The 24,545-nt window shown below is 46.1% G+C and overlaps 1 protein-coding gene across 2 annotated transcripts in view; it reads right to left on the reverse strand.

Moving 5' to 3' along the window:
- Window positions 1-24,122, reverse strand: part of phf14 (PHD finger protein 14) — a 61,588-nt gene extending 37,466 nt beyond the window's left edge. For both annotated transcript variants that reach the window (XM_060042960.1, XM_060042961.1), the window contains exons 1-11: window positions 23,976-24,122; window positions 22,529-22,639; window positions 21,417-22,186; window positions 20,523-20,664; window positions 8,722-8,881; window positions 7,734-7,845; window positions 7,041-7,178; window positions 5,386-5,532; window positions 4,991-5,261; window positions 3,514-3,620; window positions 1,614-1,709 (exon numbers count right to left, since the gene is read on the reverse strand). In XM_060042960.1, coding sequence (XP_059898943.1) covers window positions 1,614-1,709; window positions 3,514-3,620; window positions 4,991-5,261; window positions 5,386-5,532; window positions 7,041-7,178; window positions 7,734-7,845; window positions 8,722-8,881; window positions 20,523-20,664; window positions 21,417-22,186; window positions 22,529-22,639; window position 23,976 — 2,055 coding nt within the window. In that variant the 5' untranslated portion in view covers window positions 23,977-24,122. The remainder of the gene's footprint in view (window positions 1-1,613; window positions 1,710-3,513; window positions 3,621-4,990; window positions 5,262-5,385; window positions 5,533-7,040; window positions 7,179-7,733; window positions 7,846-8,721; window positions 8,882-20,522; window positions 20,665-21,416; window positions 22,187-22,528; window positions 22,640-23,975) is intronic.
- Between the last annotated feature and the right edge of the window lie 423 nt (window positions 24,123-24,545).

Raw genomic sequence — 24,545 nt, forward strand, 5'->3', positions numbered from 1 at the left:
CCCTTCAGAGAGGGAGAGGGGGAACACACTATTACCTAGCTGCCTGGACATGCTGGTGGGGAGAGTTTGCCAGCAGGGTGGCTGGTGAAACACCGCCCGGTGCAGAACCCTTTCCTGCGGGGCTGTCCGGCTGCAGACCGCCGTGCTAGGCAAGACAATGGCAGCTCTGCTTTGTTGAGGTTTTGAGGTTGAATGAATGCGACGGCGTGCCTGGTCGATCGCCGACAGACATACACTGACCTAGCGAGTACACGCCGCTTGCGGACTGGCCGAAGAGCATGTCTGGCTTGACTTGCGGACTTTCGGAAGATGAATGAATGGCATGGGTGGCAGCACCAGCAGCCGCCGTCTGAGCAGAGACGAGGTCCCTGTCAGACCAAAAGGTCAGAGAGCTGTTGTAGGGGGGGGGGGGTCAGCTGTAGAGCAGCTGCTACAGCGGGATGAAGGGCCATGCGATGATAACCTTGCTCCTCTGTTACGAGTCCTTTTCACCTGACTGCCCCTCTCCGCTTGGCAATTAACATGGTGACAAAGCAGAGAGCCCCGACCATACCTCCACCGGAGACAGCCCACCGTGTCCGAAGCGGGGCAGGGTCAGAAGAAGAGCCCTAGCTCAATATGCTAATCCCTGGCTCCACGTATCAGACAGGTGCAGCACTCCTGGAGGTGGATCCCTCCGTGACAGAAGCAAGAGAGATTCTGCTTCCTGTCCGAGCCCCTTTACTTTAATATGCTTGCAGGGCAATTGCTCTTTCTTGGCATCATTATTGAAGGAATATGTATTGTTTCGTGGTTCACAGTGACTCGCTGTCAAAAAAATGCAATTGTTTGACACAGACAAACAATCGATTGTTAATTCATAGGTTCCCTCGAAAATGTCACAAAGATAGAATAGAGCGGAGATAAAAAACTAAGCAAAAAAAACAAGAAAAAAAGAGAGTTCCGACTATTTCTGAAGATTGCATTTTGCCCTCATTAAATGACCCGTCAGCTGCCGTGAGGAATCTTCACGGTGCGGTTGCCATGGGAGCAGGAAGCAGAAGACAGCTTTTACCTCCACAGTCAGGTCTGACTTCATGGCAAATGACAGGTCAATCAGTTAGTGCAAATGAAAGGATTTTTACAAACAGCAAGGCTATTACAGACTGCGGAATTACCCCCACTGTGGGCCTATGTGGGTTGCTACTAGCAATCTGGATTCCTCTCCATCACAAATCGTTACCGTGCTCAGTATGGATATGCAGAAGGGAAGATTGTCCCTTCCCATCGTAGATTAAAATTCTCTTTTTTCCACCATCGCTTACAGGGGAAGGAGAGGAACAGGTGGGGACATGTTGGCCAGGGAACCATGAGAAGAATACACCTTGCGAGGTGGCGGTGCTGGTGAGAGACTTAGCTGCGGTTGCGTTGGCCACCCTCCTAGCGTGTTCAACGCCACCACGCGGCTATGCTAATTAGCACCAAACCAGCCACACAATGAGTGACGCGGAAAATCATCTCCCATGGAAAATGCAAAAAAAAAAAGAGGGAAAAAAACACAGCGAAATGCCAGGACATTGTGAACCTGGGATTGTCCCCGTCTGAAGATAAGCCGAGCGGTTATCTGGGCGTACCTGGCCCAGAATGTTCCCCAGCAGCGTCCACACCGTCTGGCCTTGGCTCCGCAGCTCTCCATTGACATTCAGCAGCTCCTCCAGAGACTCGCAGAGCTGCATGGCAGATAGCACGGCAGGAGAGCACAGATAACATTAAGGCAAGGACGCCCCCATTAAGACACACACACACACACACACACACACACACAGATGCATGCAAACACAAACACATAGAGGCTTGCACACACACACACAAGCAAAGAAATGTGGGCACTAACATGCAATTTTGGAATTCCATGACTTACCTTGTCCTTTATTTAACACAATTTAACTCTCACTAATTCATGAGCAAATATCATCATTGTTTTCCTAAGACCCTATGGCATTTACATTTATTCACATAGTCTCCCTTCTGAAGCGAACCACAGAAATAGGCCTGGATAAGAGGCACCGAGAGGGGAGATAAACAATACGTGCAGAAGTAGATTCGAGAAAAGGCTCTTCAAACGAATCCCGATCTGACACTTATCAGAGAGGCGATGATGTGCCATGCTGAGTCAGAACTCTTCCTCACGTCAGCGCGATGAGGACGACAGAGACGCTGCAGCCGCGGACAGCGATCAGACACAGAACCTCAGGAGTCAGACACCCAGTGAGGCACTGAGGCACCGCACTCTGGATCTAACACAGAGGACCAAGTACTGTCCACCCCATAACAGTCGTAGGTTAAATATGACACCGCAGACGTTAAACATGAACGTATGTCAAATGTCAGCCAGAATGTCGAATGAATGGAGTCAAGGTAAGCGTATTTGTTAAAATACCAACCTCCTTGAACTGAAGGGCATTCTGATAAATGTTAACTTATTAATATTTAAATAAAAATGGGACACCAAAAGTGATGTGGTACATAGTTCCTTCATTTCTGTGAATTTGCAGTCTAAATCTGAATCCCCCCCCCCACTCTCTGCCTTCGAAGGTCGGCCGTCTGTGCGGGGAGAGCGGGAGAGTTGAGCGGCACAATTAGCAACGCACACTCCATTAATAACGGCTAACACGCACAAAGCGGACGACTGAACGCAACATTAACTCCCCTCAAACTTTTAACTCCACCGCATTCTCCTTAATACCCCCGGTGCCCCGGGCAGACGGAGCGGGACGCGTGGGGGCTCTCTTACAGGGGGGGGGGGAGGGGGGGGGAGGGCCCGAGTCGCGGCGCGGCGGCCCCGCCTCCTTGTCTTTGGCCGGCTTCATCACCGGCATATTGCCCCAGTGAAGCGGGGTTAATGTGGCGGAGCGGCACATTACGTGGCCCTGTGCGTGGCTCGCTCGGCTGTGACCGCGCGCGCCTGACGCGGGGGAAGATGATGGAGCGGCGGGCCAGGGTGTCACGGCGCCACGTCTGATTTGTTTACTACTGGATCAGAACGTGGCCGCACCGTGCTACTGCTGTAGCACGGTGCGGCCTTCATTGGGACCACGGGCGGGGCCGGTGACGGACTGCGCTTGGCTGTTGGTGGATGGACAATAACAGAATAGTCGTTGCATCATCTGAATAGTAAAGTGGACGGACATGAACTAATAGTAGCTATGAAGTTGAAAGTTGCTGATGTTACAAGATACTAGCCGACTAGCCGAGTACAATTAACAGGAATGCCACGACCACAACAATCATCTCAACAACCAGCCTCACACATCCAAATCGATACGCATTATTTGTGTCCATGGGCCAAAACTTATTGTGTGTGTGTATGTGTGTGTGGCTGTGTGCGTACCTGTGTTTGTGTCTGTGTCTATGTACATGTGTCTGTGTGTCTGTCTGCGTGCGCATGTCTATGTCCGTGTCTATGTGTGTGTCTGTGTGTCCATATGTATGTCTGTGTGTGTGTGTGCGAGTGTGCATGCCGTGCGCGCTGACCTTGTTGTACTCCACATGCAGCTTCTCCTGCTCGCTCTCCAGCTTATCCTTCAGGCTCTTCTGCTCCGAGATGTTGTCCTGGATCTGGATCATGCGCATGTTCCTCTCTGAACGGACCCCGGAAGAAACAAGTTCAGAAACCGAGACGAAACAAAAGAAGTCAATACTGCGATCCCAATCTGTGTACAAGGGATAACAGAAAACAACGGGAGCATGTGAGCGAGCGCAGCGATGGCAGATAGGGGTGCAGGGCCTAATGGAGTGTGCTCCCAAGGTTACTGGCGTACCGCCGTCTCCCCCACATCTGGCATCATCATCCTTCATGTGGTTGGAGGTGGGGGGGGATGTCTTTATGCGGCTACACGCTGAAAGCCCCTGCAATGCTCTTCTTTCTCTTTAAAGGGCCAGTCAACCCAACACTGCTTTTGATGTTTTAAACGTTCCAACACGACTTATATGGTTGCCAACAGATCTGATCTCTACCATGTTGTCACCGTCAATCAAATAAGAGGGTGATGGAGGGATGACGAGGCTCTGGCCAGTCCCAGCCAACAAGTGTGTGAACGGCTCTGCTCCATATTCTTCCCGAGGCACTTCCACTAAGGGAGAGGTGTGAGCGGACGTGTAGAGTAGAGAATGTAGCGCTGGTCTGGGCACTGCTCGATATGGATGGCTGCGTCCAAGAGGGTTAAGCTTCTCAGAGACTTAGTACAACGCACAGTGCGTGTGCCTGTGTGTGTGTGTGTGCACGTCCATATAGGAAGCTATTTAGTCTATTTTGATGTCCAGATCGGAGATAGGGTTCAACTATTGTCGGACACATAGCATCACAGCATTAGGCCATGGCGAGTGGCTTCATTTACACTTCAAAAGGAAACCAAACCCTAACAATCATTTGACGTATTTTATAACCACCCATCCTTAGGAAGGGCATCGCAGCAACACAGCCAGCAATCAGTGGATCCCTGTTCATAAATGAATGTCTCAATAAACAAGTGCATTCTAAGGTGGAGGGATGAGGTATGAGACCGATAGAAGAGCTGAAAATAAATGTCACTCTCGTGACTCTCGTGTGAGTGTGCGTACCAGTTTGAGTTTTTGTGTGTGTGTGCACGTGTCTGATCGTGTCTGTGTGGGTGTGTGTGTGTGTGTCAGTCACCACACTGCTCGTTCTACATCGTGTCTTGGCTGTGTTTGGTGCTATACGTCCGTTGGTGCTATACGTCTGTTGGTGCTATACGTCTGTTGGTGCTATACGTCTGTTGGTGCTATACGTCTGTTGGTGCTATACGTCTGTTGGTGCTATACGTCTGTTGGTGCTATACGTCTGTTGGTGCTATACGTCTGTTGGTGCTATACGTCTGTTGGTGCTATACGTCTGTTGGTGCTATACGTCTGTTGGTGCTATGCGTCCGTTGGTGCTATACGTCTGTGGGGCTGAAGGGCCCGCCGCTCAAGAGGGTTCCAGGAGCCTCACCCAGGTAGTAGTTGACGAAGTCGGCGGTGAGCGCCGGCTGCTTGTGCTTGCGCCGGCCGTCCATGCTGGCGTTGGTGTCGGCCGTGTCCACGGGGAAGATGTCCGTGCTGATGCCCATCAGCTCCGCCTTCCTCATCAGCTTCCGGATGGCCGAGGCGCTGGAGGTCAGGGGTCGCGGCAGCTTCTCCCTTGGCACCCAGGCCTGCGGCCGGGTGTTGCGCGACAGCTCCGCCTTGGCCCGGTACTGCTGCAGCCGCGTGGTGATGCGGGCCTTCACGCGCCGACCCAACACCAACGCAGACACACGCACAGTGAGTTGACCTGCCTCGGTGCCCCCGGTGGTTTTTCTACATGTGGGGGTACGTGCGTGGACACGGTGGGCGCTCTCTGCTCACCTGGGCTTCAGGGGCCAGCTGCTTCTCCCTCTCCTGCAGGGACACTTTGCAGTAGGACTGCAGCGCTAGGTAGTTCTTCCGCTTCCACTTCCTGTCGAAGCGGTCGGCGTGCTGCTTGCAGTAGGCGAAGAACGGGTCGGCGATGTCCTGGGGACAAAAAACACACCGGTACAATTAATGACAAACAACCCCACAGACATCTGTCCCCCCCCCCCCCCCCCCCCCAACACCACAGACACACACACTGTGGTGTCCGTGTGTGTGTGCGATTGGCTGAGTCATCTCTCAAACTCCTTCCCATACATTTGTCACTTTGTCATAGTCCACGACAAAATGGCTGTTGCCATTTTCTAGCTGCTGGCTTTGTGAAATCGTTTAGGGCTTAAGGTGTTTTAGATGATGCTATCAGCCGTTTCACCTGTTGATAGTGGGGCGTGGGGGGGGGGGGCTGACTGGATACAGCGGACTGCAGCCCCAGTGCTGATAGAGTGCACAAATAACGCAAGGTGAATACATGACGGGCGGTGCAGACAGCTGATGGGAACAACCGATGCCTCGGTGGATTAGTAAACCATCTCCATCTCCACGTCGAGCCGTCCAGGTCTTTTGCCGGGTTTACTGGTTAAGTTGGCGTTGTTCCCTTATTATGTTGGGTCTTTGTGAGGAACACAGCATAGCAGGTTCACGTCGGCCTGGACGCAGCGTTGAACATCTTGAAAGAAAAAGGCCCTCATACTACGATTTCTAAATAAAAGAATGTGGCTATTAAGTAGATTTCACTGAGCCCCTAAAATAATGTATCAAATACAGATAACTGAAGTAGTTTGAAATAAATTAACATTTAGACTATTATATGATAATTTCAGCATGATTAACCCTTTCCAACGGGGTTCACTTTGTAATTGGTTTTGCTTTTTATATTTTAAATTTCACTAAACACTTCAGAGAGCTCTGAAGTGGATTAAGTTACACATCATTGTATGTAAGAATAAATGGCCGCTATCTTGGCTCCCGTTCCGACCGCGGGCCCAGCCTCCACGCCGAGGCCAGAGCACGGGCAGTGGTGATGTAAACACATGGAGAACGGGGATGTGCTCGTTTGTGGGCATCTAGTGGGCAACGCTTACTAGCAGGGGCATTTACATTTACATTTTACATTTAGGGCATTTAGCAGACACTTTTATCCAAAGCGACTTACAATAAGTACATTTGTCATAAGAAGTGCATCAATATATCGCTGTCGGTACAGAAAGGATGTTCATAGAGGGGCAGTTGGTATGCAAATTGCTGTGGGAGCTGCTGGACACTTGATGGGAAGAGAATGGAAGTCAAGGGCCTGCCAACTGCCCAAGAGGAGGCTAGTCTAACAGAAATCATGGTTGATTCAAATCTCGACCTCGTCAGTATCAACAGTCAACCTGGGGTCTTAGCAAACCGGCCAAATGCTAATCTAGTGTGAGTGTGAATCCCTAGCTCAGGCTCTCCCCCCGTGCTAGGGATCACTGAGTGTGAATCCCTAGCTCAGGCTCTCGCCCTGTGCTAGGGATCACTGAGTGTGGGTCCCTAGCTCAGGCTAGGGATCACCTCCTGCAGGCGCTTGGTGTCACTGGTAAAGGTTCTAGCGGGGCCAGGCCCTCCAGGGCTGCTCGTCCTACCTCCTCTGCGGCCGCCTCCGACAGGAGCCCCTCCCTCTGAGCACAGGTGACGTGGAAGTAGGACCGGCACATGCCTGCGTCACAGCTGATGCACACGCCCGTCCGGGCAAAGCGGGCGTCCTCACAGAAGCTGCACTCCTGCAAACGGGAAGAATAGGTAAACTAACAGAAACTATTGAGTTGAGGGAAGATTCGACTTTTTCACTTGGGGAGGCACCAATTCCCAGTTTACCTGATCAAAACTAGCTTAAAAAACGATTCTACATCTCTGATACAGAGCACCTTATGATCATACATGTCAGATATTAGGGGAAGGTGATGTTTTTCCCTAGAGGAATGCTTGAATTTCGAGGAGAAGATGGTTTAATTGCCAATCAATATAGTTCTTATTCACAGATTCAAAATGGTCAAAATCTGTAACAGTAAAGTCCTCAACAGTACCATCAGTAACAAAACATTGTTGGTGGTCCAAAGAGGTCAAATCAATTGTGTAGATAGAGATGTTTTTTTTGGAGTAAATGCGGTCTAACACTAAGTGGGCCCAAAATAAATAGTGACCCTGCTGTTAAAATTCAAACTACATCACAGTAATAAATTGTATTGCAAGAGTAAGTGTACCAAACCATATTTCTCTGCTAAAGGGTTCCACAGTGAACCTACACATAACATCAACAGGTCCTAAGTAGTACTTGCCTTGGCCCCGTATTTTGAATAGTTCATCTCTGTCAGAGTGACTGGCCTCAGCTTATCAATGTCCCCAAACGCCACCCCCGGAACGTAGAGGGCGCAGACCACATGCACCCATCTGAGGGGAGGGAAACACACACCATCAGTTCATCACATCACAGTATAACATAAACCGAACATGGACTATGCATTTCAAATTCAATCCCATTTTGATTTCCCCCCCTCACAGAATATCTTGTGTTGCTGGTTGACTGAATTTGGTCCAGGTGACGCCACAAAGGGCAATCTTAAATTCAGCCAATCAGAAATAATAAGGGGGAGACCTTTAGGACCAGGATTATGTCCCAGTCTCTGAGGGCTGTGGGTTACATGAGGATCTGCTCACCGGCCTATATGTTAAAAGAGAGGGGGGGATTCTTTGATTTCTTCAACTGCGAGACTCAGGGAGTCTATACAGTCTGGCGTGTGACACATTTTCAAATGCCGACTTTAGGGAAGAGAATTGGTAGTCCAATATAAAGATATCCATCTCTAGCAAGCAGGCGCTTCACAGTTTAATTTGCTGTGTTTTTCATGCTCTAGTGAAGTAGTAAATTCGGGTGCAGCCTGGCTGAGGAGCCACTATCAGCGATAACGTGGCTGAAGCCTCCTCGCTCCACATAACACACTCTTTCTCCCCTTCCTTTTCTCACTCCTATTTTTCTATCTCTTGCTCTTCTTTCCTCCCTTCTTCTTCTCTCCCCCGCTCGCTTTCATCTCTTTACTTTAAGTCCCTTCCTCTCTCTGTCTCTCCGTATCTCTGTCTCTCTCTCTCTATTCTCTCAAGCCTCTTTCCAATATTGAATGTATGCACAATTTAGATAGCTATGCAGCATTTCCTTTCCCACTGCAGAAGGTCAATAGCTTTATTTGTTTCTCAACACTTTCCAATCGCTGTGTCTTATAAAACGGTAACAGAGTGAACCCTGGGTAAACGCCATGAGGCCACGCCCACCTCCCAGCGTCCGTCTCTTTGAATATCCCGTCCTGATTGGGGCAGAGCTCACAGCTGGGGGTCACCCCGTTCTTGCAGGCGTCACAGAACCAGGGTTCTGTTGAGTTCTCTGAGGCTGAGCTCATGATGGAGTCGCTCTCCCCGTCGACGCCATAGCAACCTGAAAAAAACCAAAGTGGGAGAGATTATAATCACTGGGATGGCAGTTTTGAGCATGGCACTAGTCATCATGATTCATCATCTAAACCAGCTCTAACTTCATCCACTTTGAAACAAGCAAAGTGTTGCACGGTTCGTGTGCGAGTTGCACTTGGGAACTTTGAACTTTAGTTCTTTCCAGCCAGGAAAGAACTAAACAGTTTCCATCAAGCAGCACATATAAGTAAATCGCACTATGATGCAATTTAGCACAACCACCAAATGGAACATTTGACCAGACAGACTATGCCCGCGGACAAGCAAGAGGAAGAAATGACCCAAAAAAAAACTAACCATTTCCAAGTTGTCCCTTTAATTTTCTGAGGTTGCCTAAACAATTACTTCTGCTGATGCACTTCCTATGGTGGCTATTACACCCGGAAAACGTGCTCCTTGCTACCAATGAAGGCAGCAATCAGTGCGCCGCCTCCATTGGGAGAGATAACGCACCAACTCCTAATTCAGTCCAACCAGCCCCCGGGCTCTCAGAGCAGTGGGGAGGACTCACGAATCAAAAGCTCAGTGTTCTGCATGCACGTCACTGTGGGCCACACTGGGGAATCAGGGAGACTATCGAAAGCAAACACTGGGGCAGATGGACTTGTTTATTCAGCTCCGTCCATTGGTTCAGCGAGCACTTGTGCTTTGTTTTCTTGATCGAGGCGAACCCTATGCCTCAACTTGTGTGACTGAATTGAAGACGTTTTCATTTTCCTCCTATATGAAAATATAAATTCAATATGAATTTAGGAGGTCCAGACTTGGTTTGATCTTTTACTCTTAAAGAATATAAAAAATAAATAATCCGAGCAAAACAGACCATTTGAAAGAATCTCATATTTGGCCGGGGTGAGGCACATTGCTGAAGCATGCATACAGAGGGGCTACAGACGTTGGGGATCCAACCCCAAACTCTGGTGTGGAGATGACCAATACATTGTCTTTCGTTAAAGAAAGATGAATATCCAGAACATTAACAATTTTAATGTTTGAAGGCTTAGGCATTTAATTGAAGGATCCCTTATTTTTAAATGGTAGATATATATAAAGACAGTGTTTCTCCACAGCTTCTGAGCTTCCGTGCTTCTTCTTTGGGCTAACAGCTGGAAGTCCCGATTACACCAATCAGGCGGCTGATTACTCCAACGGGGCAATTAAGGCACAGCTGGGGCTTCATCCTGACCTTCAAATGGAAATAACCGCTTTGAGTCTTTACCGTCTAAAGAAGGGGAACCAACACAACACGCTCACCTCCTCTCCCCCTCCACAGCATGGGGGGCCTGGACGCAGCCCCCCCAGTAGGGCTCCACTCCACTTAATGTATTTTCTTTAGGAAACGTATTACTAAATATAAGATGGGAAAACAGTCGGGAGCGATTGGTCCAGGTTTGACTTTGAGCCAGGGATTTGTTGTGGTCGAAGAGACTGGGCGGTAACCAACGCAGGAGTAGAAAGTAACCAAAAAACCGGAGAATCCTCCAGCATCTCTCTCTTTGAACCGCCACACAAAGCTCAGGCCACTAAAGCCCACGGGGTGGTTGGCTAATATGGGCTGAGCTGACGAAATGTTGACTACAGGACACCTTTTACCTATAATCCCCGCGCTAAGGATTACCCCTCGTCAAAAATGACGAACATGGCAGTAAAGAAATATATACCGGGGGAAAAAATGACAACGTACGGGGGAAGGAAGGGAGGGAAGCTGTTATCCCAGATCAAGATTGGTAGCTTGCAACCGTCTCCACTGAGGTTTTCTAAGAGCTAAAGACCATCTAGCACAGCTATCATTACTGCGGCCAGCAGCGTTAGCGGCTCATGAGATGTGTGTCTCTAAATGTGTGTACATGTGATAATACAAAGTGAGGATAATGAAGAGAGGATAATGAAGAGAGGCTTCTTTTTGTTGCTGCGATGAAGAGAGAAGTGATGAGCGCCTCATCACGGTGAGAGAGCCATCTGTTATTCTGACAGCACATTGATGGTTCTCATTTGGTCCTGGCAGCGGTCTCCCACTAATAGCGATCAACACACACTATAATGTGTCTGCCTCAACCGTGGTCCGGCAAAGCAACATTTAAGCACTGCATCGGGTAGGCACGTCCATTATCAGTACTGGTCAGAAACTACGCTCAGCACAGCGTGTTGTTACTGCAACTAGTCATCTGTACAAAAAGTACGCAGAGGACCACACTGTCCGGTCAAATCATTGTGCTCTCATGGCTCCTCTGAAACATCCGTCACCAATATATCCGTCCACAACGACCTCGCTGGGCCAGTTGTTCTCAAGAACATTCAGCGTGAGCACGTCTGCCACAAACAAAAACAACAGCAATATGCACCTATGTTTTTGTGATCAGAATGTATTTTAGTGCATAAACTTACAAAAACTCACCTAAATAAGACAGTGGTGTATTGCTATTGTTAACATCTGTGGCAAGAGCACGCTTACGCTAAATGATCTTTGGTAGAGTCTTTACAACAAAGTTATTGTGACTAATTATTTGCCAGGAGAGAAGGTTATGATATCATTGTCCGTAAAAACCTATTTTATAAATATATTATTTTGATAGCCAACTCACGAAAGTACAGTGTATATTTATTTAAAATGTTCTCTCGGGATCCAACGTCGGAAATGATGCGACACTACGAAAACGACAAAGTGCAATTCGTTTCCTCAAACATTTCATTAGTGGGGCATATGGGTACAGCTCATTGCGGCTATCTGGACTTAGTCATGTTCAATGCTTAAAGGCAATCTCTATTGCACACGTGCATATTTAATTTGACTCGATAGTCTTCAATTATGAAGACTAAAAGTACATTTATGAAGAATTGATGCAAGAGGAATTATTATTATTATTAAAAAGCTGGTCTGCAGTCGCAAAGACTATGTATGTGTGGGGTGCCGATAGAAAAAAGTGCTCTGCTTCAGAGAGGAAACTTAACAGAGGGTCACTCAGCATCACAGAGGCATGTTGGAGGAAAACACACTCAACTACACTATTATTCATTTCATTTTCAGCACACACAAAACACAGCCTTTCACATCGACGGTACGGTTTATTTGTTTATTTGAACAGTTTATTTGCAGTGCAGTCGTTGTGTTGTCAGTCGTATTCTGCTTTTGCTGTACAGTATTTTGTGTAGCGCCATCTCGACGAAGGAACTTAACAGCAACGTAAACAAAAACTCAAACATTCGGGAAAGCTGTTAAGTTTACTGTCCAGAACTCATTAAGATCGAGACAGAAGCAACGCTGCATTCACTGAATTGACGGAGGAATCAGTCAAGAGATTCGTCCGGGGAGAGATAACCAGGCACTTGACCTTGACCAACAGAGCACAGCATTACACTTTAATGACAAATAAGACTACAAACTAAAAAAAAAGCCCAGGCAGATATATATTTAAAAAAAGGCAAACATAAGAAAGCTAGTTATGACAAGAAAGAAACGTAATAAGCATTGGGGACCGAAGTAAAAGCGCTGAGAGCTGTCGGGATGTCTAATGATGTCCGCTTGGGAAGAGACGCCGGAGAAAAGAGGGAATAATCAGCGTCGCGTCGGCCGGATACAGCACCTCTTCTACAAGGGAGTGCACACAGAGAGCCTGGCTCACTGCTGCTTTTGAACATCCCCCCTCTCCCCTGCCTCCCTTTCATCCTCATGTCTTCTCGTTTGTTAGGGAGCGTGGCTGACTAGATGACGTGAACAAAAGAGTGGAGAACGGTGGAACACACTTTCATTAGCTCCAGCAAACGCCGGCCCCGTCTCTCATCTGTCCCTAACCAGCTCCTTCAAGTTGTTTTGCCCATTTCTGAACCACCCCCTGCTATTGAGTTTTCGAGCTCGCCTTGGGTACACAAACTCCATCTCCCTAACAAAATAGTTTCATTGACGATGTGTATATTGGTGTGAACGAGTGGGGCTGGGTTTCAGCAAAATGTTGTTGCACACTGCACTCCTGCTAGACTACAATGAATTATGATAGCGTCGATGCCATTTGGACAAAGAGCAAAGGAAGAAAACAATGGCTGTTATGGGGTGCCAAACAAAGAAGCTTACGTGAAGCCACAACACAAGCCCGTCATCGTTTGCAGTAGTTTGGTTGGCTAACAGAGTGAGAATATTTCGGAGCACCATGCACACCCCGTTGGAGGTTTTCTGAAACAGTATGTGGTCACCCTGACATGGACTGAAAGTAGGGCTGGACCCTAAATCTATATTAATAAACTAGTAATCAGTTAATACATTTTTGATATTTCCGATGTATATTTAACAGCATGAATACATTTGTCGGTGCCATGGGTTCATAGTAGCACAGGCTAGTCGATTCATGATGACGTACATGCACGCAGCACCCCATAAACACACGGAGGGAAATCCCCATATGGTCATCCCAGTACTCCTGGCGCCGTTCAGGTAGTTGACGCATGTTTCCAGCCCCTCTCACTCACAACAACACAGGACGACCTCCTGTGTGGAGTAGCGGACTACTGCTCCGAGCGGGGGCGAAACAGAGTGCGTAACAGTCGCCAAAGACTAAGTAATTGTACATAAGAAAGGTCATACCACTTGGGTTATTTGGAAGTAGTTTGGCTCCCTGAATTCTGACTAAGCTCAGACTAGCATTAGGTGCAAAATAGGTTGGCGGCCACTCGTCAGCAGAACGGATCAAATGTATGCCATTGAGAAAAGACGTGACGCCATGTAAACATAATAGAGCACTGTGGTCTAGTTTGGAGTGGACAAGTTAAGGAAAGGAGCCATAACGGATAATACCATCGTCTGTAAGGATCATACACCCACAACCCATTCAACATAAAATCCCATGTGATATGCTTTGTACGTATCAATACATACAGGCAGAGAAACGGACAGCTACGCTGGTTTCTGCCCTCTACCTCTATTGTGGTTACTAAGCTTGGATAACAAATAACGAGTTAGACAGTTCCATTCTCATTAATTCATTGTGTGTTTGTATAGAATAAATGATGATTTGACTGCATGGTTCAGGATTGATATTGAGATTCAAAAAATGCTAATTACACGGCTTGTGCACCCGAGGCCTAAGGTTACGCAAGGAAGGATATTCATCTCCACAGACATTTCCTTAAGGTTAATACGCCCAAAATAAAATAAAGATTGTTCACGAGTCCCAAATCTCGAGTCGAGAGTCTTTTGACTTGACTGAGGAGGAGTCTCAATCAAGTCTCGAGTCAGTGTATGTGGGACTTAAGAGCGACATGAGTCCAAGTCTCAAGCTCAAGTCCCCATCTCTTATTGTACGTGTTCAAGGCTCAGAAGTCAGACCAAGGTGGAACTTTCTCATAACTATTCATAACCACACTGACACCAAACATTTTCAAATGTAAGGATTTATTAGCATGGTTGCAGAGCAGGCATGTCATTTATTTTATTTGTTTTATCATTATTCCGGCTCCTCATGTTCTTTAATCCGTAACGATACCAAAAAAGCTTGGCATATATCAGTCCAGTGCATGTCTATTTCTGTTATAATACTATTCATTGTGGATAGATCAAGTGGATAACGTGAACATCTTGCAGTTGTCAAATTTGCCACACATGGAAACTGTAGGGAAGAAGGTCTCCAAGAGGCTTAGAACAGTCTAGGTCAATATTTAAAGTTTAGAGGTCCATATCAATAAAATAATCCCTTTTATTATTATGGAGTCATGTACAGATTGGTAGAGGCTATTTTAACTATTGTAAATGGTGAGAAAACAACATGATTCAGAGATGAGCTCTAAAATAGATATAAAATAGCTCAAATCAGGGCCAGACATTATTGCCATAAGTCCATACATTGCTTCATATAAACAACACTATGGGCCCACTGATGGCATCGGCCACCTTCTTATATGCGATCGCTCTGTAGGTACCGCTCAGTGGAGCCAACTGGTTTAAGGATTTATTATAAGTCTAAGTCTAGGACAGGAAATTGATCACGAATCTCCCCCCCCCCCCCCCCCCCCCCCCCCGCCCCCCCCAAATAATTGTATTGCAGGTTTACACAACCTTCCAAATGGGGAATTTCGCCGAAAGGTGAAAGGTTTGCTTGCCTGATACTATCCATTGTACATACTAGGGCTGGCCCCAATACATCATTTCAAGCTCTGAATATTTGTTACATTTCCATACAAGCTACTTATACTCAATATTCAAAACAACAGCAATTCAATGCAATTTATAGACAGCATTTAAACGTGCGTATACATGAGGGATATCCATACACATGACACCCATGTGGACCTCATTTAAAATGCCAAAGTACTGAGTTGCGGTGACAATATGTTGTTATGAAAGCTATGCACTCCAACCCCCCCCCCCTTACCCATTCACTCACCCGCCGCCCAGTTATGCATCCTGGGGGTTTTTGGCACCAGGGTGCAGCTGGCACATAAGGGTGTCAGGCACCTGGCAGAGACTGGCCGTTTCAGATTGCACAGCTGTCCAGCTCCCCTTAAGATGGCAGCAATGCTGGCTCCCCCCCCCCCCCCCCCCCCCCCCCCGCCGGGTAGAAGTGTCTAGATCTTGCAACTACGCCATAGCAGCGATGAAGCATCATTCTCCTAATAGGGTTATAAATTAGATCAACCTTTGTATGGGCTGCTCCCACTGCTCTGCATGCAGCAGAAATCCATTGATGAATGTGAGGCAGTATATTGAATTTAAGAGATGTATAAACTAGGGATTCACCAATATATGAGTTAGGGTTAGGAATGTACAGACATAAGTGTTTGGTGGCATTCTTGTCCGGTCTTTTTTTCTGCACTACTACAACTCCAGTACGAAAGTAATAAATGCGAAGGCGATGATACTCCCACCTGCCCTGACTCTCTGCCAGCATTGTGCTTGCTTCATTTCCAAGTTGCTTCTTGTGGAGGTGCCAACTTAACTTTGCTGCTTTGTTTCGAAGACGTACATCATCGCCTTTTGAATTGAGTTATTTCTTGGTAATGTGGATTTATTTTTATCTTCATTGATAATATATAAAAGTTTGTTGTTTGTGGTTCGCTTGTACTAGCAATGATTTACTTTTTTTATCAGCCACAATAAGCCTTTCCACTATCTTGCAGAAACAACGTTTGATTACCAGGAGACATCAGGAATTAGGCGACGAGGCCTTGTCTTAAAAAAGGCTTTCTTTATCAAAAGTTGGTGGCGCTTGTTTCATGTTTGATTTTGATTTGATTTGATTTATTTGGAATAAAGACATATCCAAGGGATAGAGGAAAAACATGACAAAGTGCAAGCACTTATTTCCATCATGGTCCCTGATGTTACAAGACAGGACATATATCCACATAAAACAAAACATTAAACATCATAAAAAATTGACTAGGAGAGGCGAAATATATAAAAGAATCTTCCCTAACCCTTGCTTACTGTATTAAAGTGCAAAGTGCTCCGTCTTCATGTGGTTTCTTCATACTAGCAGATTGTTGCTCAATACATTAATCTGATGCTCAGTGAGCCTTAAAAATATGAATAAAGGACATACAACCTTTACATTAAATGCCATTATTCATTGAGATTTTTTCCCTTCAATGAAAGAATTACAAATTATGGAGCTGAATGGGACTGTACACATACAACGCCATTTCAGTTTTGCAAAAAAGTTATTTACATCAAGGTCGATTTTTAACAGCTCTAGTCAAAAGTCAAACGGTTCAACCAATCACGATGAGGTATCTTTGTCCTAGTCACCATGGTCTATTTACATTGAATGACCGGAAGTTAGAGCCTGTTTATGTTTTACAACATACAGTACTTACAACATACAATACTCTTATTGCATCCATAGTGGTAAACTACATTTATAGACCTAATTAAATCAATCTGTTATATGATCAATTAATAGATATATTGATCATTAATCTAGATATAAGTCAGCACGACAAACCAATGTTTACTTCACCTCGGTACGTGAGTATAGGTTGCTTTTGATAACATGGTGCAGCTGTATGGCTACAGCTTGTTTTGAATACTTTCTCCAAAAGAGTGAGAGACAACTTTTAGTTTTCAGGTTAACAACCTGAAAAACGAACATCTCCAAAAAATGGATGCACACCAGCCTATCATAACTCCCTCATCCGCAAACTACCATTCACTACACTATTTAACAATTGGTCAACAAATTTAAACTCCAGTATAATTGAATCCTGTAAATACAGAGGATATTTGTTGAAAAGACGGAGCATAAGCTCGCATTCACATGGGTAGGTTGAATAGTCCATCTGTCACATTGGTGTCGAGGCTGATGGAAATAGTTTGGAAGCCACAATTTCATCTTTCGACATGGGTAGAAGGGTTTCACTGTCTGTAGTGTATGTTGCTCATGAGATTTAATGTTGGTCTGTGCATCTATATTTATTGGACAAAATGTTTGTGCATGTTTTCTTATTTATATCACCCAAGGGTACTAGCAGTCTCCTGAGAAGACGTGTGGTTTGTTGGTTTGTATCTTGTTCTGCGCTGGCATTAGCTGCATACTGTTCTCTCATATGGTGCACCACGGGCAGGAATGCTTGTTACAATTAAATTACCTAAATTACCCAGTCTTTGTCAAGCTCAGATATTTATCACTTGCTTGGGTGCATCAGGTCAAAGCATATTAGCATTTTACTCAGCGAGGAAGCTTGCCGAAAATAAATATATCTGGGTTTATTAAGGCAGCTCAAACACACAGCTGTTGATAAATACCTGGTTCTTGTCAATTTGCAATTGCTTGTGCTCTGTACACAAGCCTGCCTTTGTCCCCCGTGCTGCCCATGGGAGTGCAGACACCAGGGGCTGTTGTCTATGCTTTCTGCGTGATTGGCTTACAAAGCTTTTAGCTTTTACCACTGATCAGTCACTTAGACGCACCGGAGAGGTCTGCTCCCATACAAAGGATGAGGACATGGATTAGCCTAATAACACATTTTTTCCGAACGCTAAATGATGCCAGGAGATTCCAGTTCCATACCGTGTGCATGTTTGTGTGGTGGACCAATGTAATGCAGCTGTACGACTCATACATCACCACAGAACCCTTATACTGATTCCCGCTAATGGCATCAGACGAGCTGCGTGGTACAACCAGAAAAAATTGTTTGCTATGTCAACAAACTTACTTTATCATTTCATTAATTAATTAATTAAAAGTATAATACATCATTTCTGCGGCTAGGGTTATCTCAATCGAAACAATACCGAAATAGGATGTTTTAGGACGACTTTTGTCTAAAGTAGTGAGGAACATGGGCGCCATCAGAGCCAGTGAACATCTATCTGACGTGACTCAGGCACCAATCAATGTGAATGTGTTGTTGTTTTGGTCTTTTTAAAAAATATTATTATTGATATTGGATATATTATTGATATTGGATATTCAACAGATATAAACGCTCTGATTTGCAGCGAACCGGCGCAGGGAACTTAACACTTGAACACGGGTATGAGTGTGAGTGTGTCTATCGGTGTATACATGCCAAGGAGACAGGCAGCAGCACTCCTCTACAGAGACATTGTTTGGTCAAGATTTCAACAGGCATGTTAAAAGTACCCTGCACGAAACAATATCCCAACTAAAATACCAATCAGTGGAGCGGAGCTCTCAAGTTTCAAAATGTTCCTTATGAAATAAAAGGGCTTTTCAGAAGTATATCCCACTAGCTGTACAACAGTGAAAAGCAGCCAAATATCTGCATGGTCAGTGGAGCTCTAGTGTGGTTGTAACACACATATACTGCATATGATACAGGTTCAACTGAGTTACCATAAACTGTATATAATACAGGTTCAACTGACTTATCATATCCTGTATATAATACGGGTTCAACTGATTTAACATAGACTTTAAAATACAGGTTAAACTGACTGAACATATACTATATATAATACAGGTTAAACTGACTTAACATAGACTTTATATAATACCGGTTAACCAAATACGCGTTGAGCTTTAGCCCGTGTATTTAAATCAAGGTTTTTTGGTATTCATGCCTAATACTGACTTGTTAACTCCGGATTGATGCTATTAATGAATTCGGGAATCGGTCTTCCCAGCGAAAATAGCCAACAACAGTCATTATTCCTGTGCGCGTTCTGATTCAGAGCTAGTACAGCAAGGAGGGGCTCTCTACAAACGGGTCTGTTGTCAGTGTGTTGGTCAGAGAGAGAGCAACAGCAAACCAATGTGTTGCTCGCCATGCCACAATGTGTTGGAATCGGCGATGGCGTTGTCCTCCTGGACGGACAGAAGATACGTATTAAAAACAAAGTCTGTGCTTGGGAAACACTACACCTGCTTGATGGCTGGTGTGAGCCACCTGCCATCTCTACTGGAGACTGTTTGGGCGCGTTTCCCCGGAGGTTAGGGGTAAAGGGCCGATGACGCCATTTGAATGCGGATGTTACGTATTATACCTTTAATCCGTATGTATGACATTGTTGTTTTAAATTTGAATCGGATGAATATGGACAGATACAAAGGACTAGGAAGAAGTTGATCAACTGCAAAGCCCAGCGCTACAGAAGGCGTTGGGGAGCAAATGCCACATGCAAGAGTCGCCTCAAAATATGGATACATTTTGTGTAGTATTTTATATTGTAAGAGGCAGAATAAGTTGAAGCCAAGGGCTAGTGAATGTATAAGCCTGCTAAAGTCTTCACCTGCTCTACATGCCGATGAAAAGATGAATCATTTTATGGATCCTTTCCCCTTACATTGCATTTCACCAGCTGTCCCGATTTCTGATTAACTTTTTGACACACAGCAGAGTCAACTCCTGCAAGGCAACAAACCGACGTGTCTGAAGGAATTACTTTGCGTTATCTGCTATGCTCAAGGACAGATTGACACTTATGCCAGGAGAAGACAAGGTGTAAAACCAGCAACTCTGTAGCTGTAAGAGAAATTAATCAAAGAAGTGATATGCAAAGGTTTTTGTATCGTATAGATTGTACGCACACACACAGCTATTTAGATAAATGACAAAAAATAAAAAAGTAAGTTAGCATCACCATGCTGTTCCAACATGCTGTATTAATGCTGGTAAGCTGTTCAACAAACACTCAACAAACCCTTGTCTAGCAATAAATATACACATTGTAGAGAGGACTGCTACCATATGAACAGCTGGTAAGCTGGCAAAACATTTAACTAGTTGGGAGTTTGGTTTCTACATTTATTATGATAAAGGAAAATGTCTTCCAATTCATACCATTTTGGAGTAATTGAGCATTCAACACTTTCCAATGTTTGGGCCATGGTTTACATGGCCAGAATACCTAGGTCTTAAAATTAGAACTCTGTATTTATATTTCTCCGATAGAGAGGTTTTTGGATTCTATTGTCACTCACTATTTCCTTATTATGAGAAGACTATTGTGTGAGATGTGATCTGCTGTGAAACCTTCATTCCCCCTCAGGGATGATTCAAGTATCTTCGGATTCGTCTACCTAACATCGGCAACGTTAAACATATCTGGATATCCATGAGGGAGGAACTAATGGCTGCCATGCCAACCCCATGCCGGGAAGCCCATGATGCATGTGCCCGTCTCAGATACGGCGAGTCAACAGGTGGCCGCTCACCTTCGTGCACCGTCACGCCACAGTTGTCACACTGGATGATCTCGTCGGCGTCCTCGCTGTTGTCCCCCAGACACACGCAGCAGATCAGGATGTGCTCCATCCGCTGGGCGCTCCAGGTCTGGGCCAGCTCCAGCGAGGGATCCTGCCGGAGACCCGGGGGGGGGGGGGGGGGGGGGGGGGGGGGGGGAGAGACAGCGAGAAAACCAGTGAACCACGTTGCACCGCGCCCCCGCCCGTAACCCCCGATTTGCTGACCGCGCATTGGGCGCTTGGCTTTGGGTAAATCCCATCCACAATGATGATGGACACGGCTCTAAGTCGATTAGCGCAGAGAGCCCGGGTTTGTCCTCCCGGGATTGTCCCTGATACCATCCAAACTTTCACCGGGATTAGGAGTGGACAACTTTTGTGCCTCGTTTGTTTGTGTGTTTGCTGTTATGTGCTGCCAAACAAAGTAGCTTACGTGTGAGCCATAACACAGCCTTGTGATCGTTTGCAGTAGTTTGGGTTGGCAGAAAAAGGGAGTTCTTTTGGCAGGAAACATGCAAACCTTGATCAAGGTTTGCTGAAAAAGCCTGGTGTCTCCTGAATTGTGACTGGGTAAAATCCTACACAAGACATTAGGACAATGTAAATCGATTTTATATTTGCAAACATCTACGATATCTAGTCATGTATAAGAGCTACTAAATGCTATCAGCTGCTTGATCTTTGATCTTTGCGTAGTTGTACCAGCAACAAAGAGTCAAGCTCATCAAATAAAAAGACACAAATTACACAATGCATGATGATTTGAGCCATAAGCAACGGGACGAATGGGATTGGTTCCCCACCTTGGTGAGGAGTCCTACCTGATCTAGTTTACATCATCTACTAGCCCAGGAACACACTCACCTTGTTGCCTTTTTCTTGGGACGTGCTGTCATTGGTCAGCTCGTCGTCAAAGGAGCTGTTGTTCTTGGCCTTCTTCTTGGGTTTGCTCATCTCCTTGTCGCTGTCGCTGCTGCTGCTGTTGCCCTCCTTGTCCTCATCCTTGTCGTCGTCGTCATCGTTATCCCCGTCTTCGTCATCATCGTCGTCGTCATTGTCCCCGTCGTCGTCATCGTCGTCGTCTGTCCCGCTCCCCCCCTCCTCTCCCTCAGTGCCGCCGAGGCCTTTCTGCGCCGCCGCCTTGTTCTTCTTCTTGCCCGCCGCCGGCCGCCAGTCGTTGTCGTCCTCGCTGTCGTAGTCGTCCATTTCGTTCAGGTCCTCCATGGTGGTGAAGTCCAGCAGCGGCCGGTTGCGGCGGAAGTTCCACTTCTTGGGTTCGGCGGCGGCGGCGGCGGCGGCGGCCCCGGCCTCGGCGCTGCCGTCCGCGTCCCCGGTCCCCGAGCCCGACCCCGAGCCCTCGCCGCCGCTGCCCGCCGCCGCCTCCGTGTCCGAGCTCCTCCTGCTCTTGCGCCGGCCCTTGGCGGCCATGGCGGCGGCGGGTTCTTTGCCGGAGCCGTCCGAGGAGGGCCTTCCCTTCTCCTCCTCCACGATCACGCAGTCCGAGGTGACCGGCTCCTTCCCGGCCTCCTCCACGCCGCGGCGGGCCGACGCGGCGTGGTCCGAGTCGCTGTCGGAGCCCGCCGCGCTGCCTCTGGAGCCCTCGTCGTCGCTCCCGATGCCCGTGACGTCTGAAGCTGAAGAGGAAAGGCTTTTAGAACTCTAAACATACGAATGAGCCTTCAGTAGAGGGCCGTGGAAACAGAGCCGCTGGTCATCCTGATCTGCATCCGTCAATGCCTTGTAGTTCAGGGAGTCTATCAAACGGAGGCCCTGTCTTGTCCGAGGGGCCTCCCCATTGGCCAGGTTTCATGCAGCATAAAGAAGTGTGTTCCTTTCTTATTGCAAAAAGATTACAGAAAAAATTGAAACACGACACCATTACACATCCTAAGTGAGTGCACAAGATGAAGGAGGCGACAATAAAAGGAGAACCCGTGTGAGCCGAAGTGTTAGGAATGACACACGCTGTGGTTTACCTGAGGCATCGCCCACTTCAAAGTCACTGTCATCCGAGCTGTCATAATCCAAGGCCTCCAACAGGGAGGCGGCGAGGGGCTTCACCTGCCGGCGCTTCAAGCCACGGTCCACTAAGTCAGGCAGAGAGACGTTCAGTGGATGAAATGCAGCGTGGCAGAAACATACAGCGCTCCTACTCTGCTGTATTTAAATATCATCGGAAAAAGCATGCCAAAGTGCATCTGTCTGGCAATTAAATGGCTGATCATGTCTGTGATATTCTGCTGAAAGGATGCCCTGAGGTTGCATTACACACACACACACACACACACACACACACACACACACACACACACACACACACACACACACACACACACACACACACACACACACACACACACAGTAAGGGCTAAATATATGCATTTTCATATGTTTGAATTCATATTGCTTTAGTCTTAAACATCAGCATGTAGTGATAATGAATATGAGTCACACGTTCTTAAAAATTATCAGTGGTTGTAGAACAGTGAGGAAAAAGTAAATTGACCAGTTTCAGAGGCTAATTATTGTTTGATGTTATAAAATGTGCATGCCATGCATGTTAACCAACACACAGAAAGCAGATGAATGCATTACAGTAGCTGCCTTCAATTAAATAACACTAAGGCAACCTCCCTGATGCTTGATTTATCCTGGGAACGTTACAACACTGAATACATCTCAATCATCCTCGTATTACTATTAGGTATATTATTATTATCAGTGTGACATTCCTACTTATGTGGTTGAAATATCTACTAGTGTCAAACGTAACTATATATTTATATTATACATGAAGAAACCGCCGTGGTTTCTGTACTTCATTACATCCTCATTTGTAATTTAGTTGTAAGCTTAATGGAGTAGTAGCATCATGTTTTGGTGCCTTTAGTGTTGGAATATAGTGTTGTACGTATTGAACGGCCCTTGAAGCATATCAGTCACCGTCTATAGACTGAAGGCTCGTCTGCTGTGTGACTGTAATCAGCTGCTAGCAGACAAAGACAAAGCAGCCTGTCTTCTGATGTTCCTCGCAAGCTAAAGACTGCTAACAGACCACGCTAACCGAATGTTTATGAATGTAAATGTGCAAAAATCAACCTGTTTAAACACTGTGATATACTGTCTGACACACAACGTTGTTTATGTGCACTGAGGATAACCGGATGGAATATCGGAACGTTCAACTTTTACATGCAGCTAGCACTAGCCAGCGGAGCTACTAGCCCCGCTACTAACCAGCTAGCCCTGCTCGACTGGTTAATGGGAGGAGCAGAGCTAGCCGAGCTAGCTTAGCCGTTAGCATGCTAATGAAGCAGCAGAATCCCTGCAAATATGTCATGCTTCTGAATGCAAACACTCCTCCGTTGAATAACGACACGTTTCATGTCCACGAAGAATAATAATATCGAAAGCGTCACTCACTTTGTCAGTTTTGGGTCGTTTTTACTGAACGGAACAAAGGAGGTCTCCTTACACCATGGTGTGTGCACAGCGTAGCATAGCATGCAGCATCCCGACGTCCAGTCAACTGGAGGAGGTTGTCATGGAAACGGCGAGGATGTGTTGTCGTTTTTTTTCTTCTCAGACCACAGTGAGTCATAATTCAGTAAATGCTAATTAATAACATAAGAAGTCGTCTTATTCTATTCTGCGACCCTGTCCATCTCTGTTCCAAAAGAGATGTTTACATGTTTTGGTTGTGCATCTCATTCTCATATAGTAGGTGTGTTTTAAAATACAAATCATACATATTTGTTAATATAGTATATAGATATACATATAAATGTTTTTAGGTTGAGGTTCATCCTTTAATTTTAAATTGCTTTTATTTTACTATTATTAACATCAATGAATCATATAATTGATATATTCTACAAATAAAACATGCTGGTCAGCCCGTACCACTCTCTTTGTTTAAAATAATCTCACTATATATATACTCTATTGTGTGTACAAAAAATAGATGTTAAATGCCACCAGATGTATGGATGA

The sequence above is a fragment of the Gadus macrocephalus genome, chromosome 22 (genome assembly GCF_031168955.1).
Source record: "Gadus macrocephalus chromosome 22, ASM3116895v1".
In the NCBI taxonomy this organism is placed as follows: domain Eukaryota; kingdom Metazoa; phylum Chordata; class Actinopteri; order Gadiformes; family Gadidae; genus Gadus; species Gadus macrocephalus.